The sequence below is a fragment of the Frankliniella occidentalis genome, unplaced genomic scaffold (genome assembly GCF_000697945.3).
Source record: "Frankliniella occidentalis isolate FOCC.00 unplaced genomic scaffold, Focc_3.1 Scaffold50, whole genome shotgun sequence".
Lineage (NCBI taxonomy): Eukaryota > Metazoa > Arthropoda > Insecta > Thysanoptera > Thripidae > Frankliniella > Frankliniella occidentalis.
In genome coordinates this window covers 1,277,604-1,282,133 of record NW_026267180.1, presented here as the reverse complement: position 1 = coordinate 1,282,133, position 4,530 = coordinate 1,277,604, and the positions used below count along the sequence as shown (strand labels likewise).

The window sequence follows — 4,530 nt, the reverse complement described above, 5'->3', positions numbered from 1 at the left end:
GTGGGGCAGGGTGGGGCAGGGCGTGGCGGGGAGTGGCCACAGGGGCGGGCGGCGGACGTGCCCCGAGACCGCGGGGCACGCAGCCTGCTCGCTGAGTCCCACACAAGGAAGAAAAAGGTAGCGTGTGCATGAAATCCGTGCCACATATGCACTAAGAAAATGTTATCCTTGCGTGAATACAAATACAATACATAGTTAAAAGCACGAGTAGAGCTAAATAAAATGTGTTCGGCTCGATCCGCGCCCAATTCTGTTGGAAGATGCGGACGCGGACGGTAGAAGGATTGGCATGTCTCCAGAAGCCGGATTGAATATTGCTTTTTGCATCGTATCCAGGCCTGCCAGGCCAGGCCTAGGGGGCTCCACGCGGGGAGGGGCGGCCCATGTAGTCACCGCTGTGTACTGCTGCATTTGTCAAAACGTCTGCCGCGTCAGCGCCCCGCCACGCCCCGCCTACACCCCATACAGAGCCACAAACCCGCCCCGTCCCAACCCCCCCTGCGCGAGTACTGCTCTGCTCCACTTCCCGCTCGAAACCTCTGTCCGCGACACTCCAGTACGCTTCGGGGAAGTTCTTCTTCATCGGTTTCTGACACTACTCATCCGAACATTCTTCCCGTCCAAAAACACAACCCAGTAGTCGGCCTGCTCCAGATGCCAAGATGCGGTTGGGAATATCGGTATACATCTTAAAAGTTTGATATATTGTAGTTTCGTTTTATCTAGTTTAGAAGTATCACCAAATAATCAACAACTCAAAAACATCAAAAAAATGAAATAAATATCCGCGCTACCAGTCGTTCGTCATTGCGTTTGACGTTTTAAATGCGACCTCAATAGTTCCAGCTCCCGGCGGGCGCCAGCAGATGGATGGGTGTCGCGGCGGCGCTGCCTGACGTCACCGGGGACCCTCCATGACGTCACCGCCCCCCCGCTCCACCTACAAGCCCCCCCCCCCCCCTCAGCCCACACTATCTCTGCGCGCTCACGGCCGCCTCTAAACGCCAAACTAATTAAACCCTCCAAATCACTGAGAGAGGGGTTAAATTCGGAAGCGGCAGGCAGCGAGGCCGCGCGTCCTCGAGTTAGACAGAACGCTCGAGGCCTAGCTGGAGCGTGGAGCAGTCCGCTATACGCGGCACAGCAGAGCGCCTTGGAGGTAGGCACCGCACGGCTCACGGTAGTGTAACGGGACTGCCTACCCAGCAGGCGCGCTCACCGCCAGCCCCAACACAGAGCGCCTTGGAGGTAGGCACCGCACGGCTCACGGTAGTGTAACGGGACTGCCTACCCAGCAGGCGCGCTCACTGCCAGCCCCAACACAGAGCGCCTTGGAGGTAGGCACCGCACGGCTCACGGTAGTGTAACGGGACTGCCTACCCAGCAGGCGCGCTCACCGCCAGCCCCAACACAGAGCGAGGGCGGAGCGTTCCAGCTCTGACGTGGACGGGCGGGCCAGACCGAGAGGTACTTTGGGTACTCCACTACACCATAGGAAAAAAACACGAAATAATTAGAAAAAAACCACAAAAACAACAGCAGTTTAGCGAAAACAGAACAAAAAACGGTATACACTGGAATTTAAGTGAAGTACCCCTTGCTGTTCGGTAACACGTATCTAACGTTTGCAGTGCAAATTCCTTAATAAGCTTGTTAGAGTGTGCGGGCCGCACCGTGACCCACCTCACATTCACACGTATTGATGTATCAGTGTACAGCTCAACGCTATCTCCTATTTAAACTTTTCCACCCATCCTTTTGTCCTTGATGTACTGATAATCGAAAGCGAATAAAGGCGGCCGCGATGCATCGAGCAAACCCTACTCCTCCGCGACGACTGCGCGGACACACACCACCCCGGCTGCATCACCTCGTCGCTGAGCGCGCCAGAATCGCTGGCAAGTGGCCTACCACTAGTGGGCCACATCAAGAGACAAGTAAGTAATCCACTGAGCTTCACGAAAAAAGTGTGAGATATTGTGAGGGAAGTACGGTTTGAGAACGGTCCGTACAGGAGTTTAGTGACGCACTTTCTTAGTGACTAGTGCTTAGTAAACAAATCTCGAGGTTACTTAAGCATGGCTCGTAAGCTGTGATGCTGCCGTTTCCTTTGTAGGTTACGAAGTAATGCCTTGTCAACTTTTCAATAAAGTGTCATCATACTCTCATACTGTACACTCGTACACTACCCCGCGCCCGGACGCCCTCTGGCCCCAACGCTATCTTGAGTTTTAACACTTTCCCACTTGCCCTTTTGCCCTTGATGCACTGATAATTGAAGGTGAAGAAAAGGAGATCGTGATGCGACGAGTGCAAACCTCATTCCATTTGTCGTAACCACTCCGCTGAACCCAGTAGTCTCGCTGACAGGTTCCACTGAGCCTCACTCATCTCGACCAGATCACACAATGGCATTTTCACTTTTTAAAAAAATTCTCAGATTTATCCACGAAGAAGTGGTCTTGAATTAAATTGCAAAAGTCTTTCCGGATTTATCGATGGTCTTCGTAGGAGTGCTTAGTAAAAGAATCTCGAGGATACTGTAAAATTGAGTGTGAAAAAGACTACTTTAACTATCGAATTAAGCATCCCTAGTAACACAAAACTGCCGCGCATAGTGTAATTTTTTTCAATCGATCAATTATTGTGACGATAACGAAAATCCAAAAGTAATGGATTTTCCAGAGTCAGACGATTGTCGCTGGTCTATCAAATTTAAACCATCTAACATTTGGTTGTATTTATATCGATTTCTGGTCAAATCCACAACAGTGGTTTTTCGCTTCTATTCTGATAGCTAGTCGATAAAGATTTTCGTTCCGAGGAAAAAAGATAGTATAGCAATAGAATTATTTTTCTCATTTCGTATATCGCACCGATAGTCCGTATCTTTTTTCTACTGTTGTCCGGCAATCGTACGACAGTTCTGTGCTACTAGGGATGCACGCATGGGTTCTCGGCTTCTGACACGACCTTTACAAGTAAAATTTACTATTAAACAACTGGAAAACGAAGTCTTTTGGGAATTCACAAAAGAAGATGGGGGATGCCCGTTTCTCCTGTTGGCTCGATATTTTACTCGATAAGACATAAGACCCTACCAATCGTCGATAAGTACAGGACATGATACGTTCGCACTTTCGTTATTCTCCTGTTATCTTAGAGAGGGAGTTCAGCCCGAGAAATAATTCACCCAGGTACTTCCTAGCGTACGTCTGCCCACTTGTTTGTGTGCAGTTGCGCAAACGCTCATGAGCGACTTTGCAGCGTCAGAGAGGCACGCTAATTCACCCACCACATTTACTCAAATCAAATTTCAAACTTGTTTTGCAGAAACCACCAAGTCATGGCAGAGGCAGTCGCCCAGGAGAGGCCCTGCAGCGTCGAGGACCAGGCCGCCTGGAGCCGGTTCTGGCAAGGTGGCTGTAAAGACTTCCCGAGCGCGCTCAACCTGCTCAACACCAAGTACACTCCGCTGCAGCCCCACCTCCTTTCCGCCCAAGCGGCGCCCTTCGAGGCAGACGCAATGAGATATAACGCGGAGGTGATGTTATTCGACATCCGCAACCAGAAGGTGCGTGAGCTCATGAGGAGGATCACCGAGCACCAGTACAGAGGGGGGGCTGAACGAGTGAACCCCATCGACCTGAGCGGTCTGAGCGCGGCCGAGTACATCGCTGCCTGTAGGCTCCTGCAGGAGACGTGGATCATGCTCGCTGCCTCCGACGCTAACAATGTCTCGAGGGGTATTCCGGTGCCAGAGGGGGCAAAGGTAGTGAACTCACGGTGCTACGGCCCACGAGAGAAATACGTAGCCCAGTGGGAAGAAGGAAACTCTACAGTTCAGAGTGAGCACCGAACTAACAGTTCAATCAATGGGCAAGGACAAGTAGACCCGTTTTACCTTCCTCGACTAGGGGACTCATTCGTGAAAGACGTGCGTACTTACGCGGCCATCAAGAATGATCTGACTAAAATAATGGAAGACCTCGGGGGAGCCTACCCGGGACCGGGACAGAGGCGCCTGGCCGACCTGTTCATCCAGTTCGCGCACAGTCACTCCCTTGCGGGGGCGCCAGAGCTAGGCAAAGAGAAAATAGACAAGCTCTTCAAGATATGCTTTCTTATCATGGAGAAGGAGCAGGCCCAGTGGCAGGCGAGTTGCTTCATCAGGACGCCTTGGCAGCTGGGAATGGCCGTGTCCTTCGCACGGCTCGTCATCCTCTTTAGGGACGGTGTGGTTCAGCTAGATGATATGTTCGGCGAGACGGGTGTCTACAGAGTCTACAGCACCAAAAAGATCTTGGTCAACTACGACGACGTGCGCGAAAGGTGCGCCGCTATTGACAAGAAGTACTCGGAGCATATGGGGAGCGAAGTCGATGCCAGGAAGGACCTCGTCACTGTATACGGACAAGTTGCCCAATAAAAGCAAACACTTTGACAAAAGGGCACTTTCGTCTATAGTAAATCAGAAATCAAAAGGTCCTGCATAAAAAAACTTTTATTTACACTATATTTGGTAGTATA

At 51.2% G+C, this 4,530-nt stretch overlaps 1 protein-coding gene across 1 annotated transcript; it reads left to right on the top strand.

Moving 5' to 3' along the window:
- The first annotated feature begins 1,777 nt into the window (after positions 1–1,777).
- Positions 1,778–4,518, top strand: LOC113206413 (uncharacterized). Its single transcript, XM_026422497.2, has 2 exons — positions 1,778–1,937; positions 3,334–4,518. Exon 2 carries the CDS (start codon positions 3,347–3,349, stop codon positions 4,427–4,429), a length of 1,083 nt encoding a protein of 360 aa, XP_026278282.1. The 5' UTR covers positions 1,778–1,937; positions 3,334–3,346; the 3' UTR covers positions 4,430–4,518.
- The last annotated feature ends 12 nt before the right edge of the window (positions 4,519–4,530 follow it).

What these genes read in the sequence shown, in the direction of transcription:
- LOC113206413 (XM_026422497.2), top strand. Translation starts at nt 3,347, where the DNA reads ATGGCAGAGGCAGTCGCCCAGGAGAGGCCCTGCAGCGTCGAGGACCAG.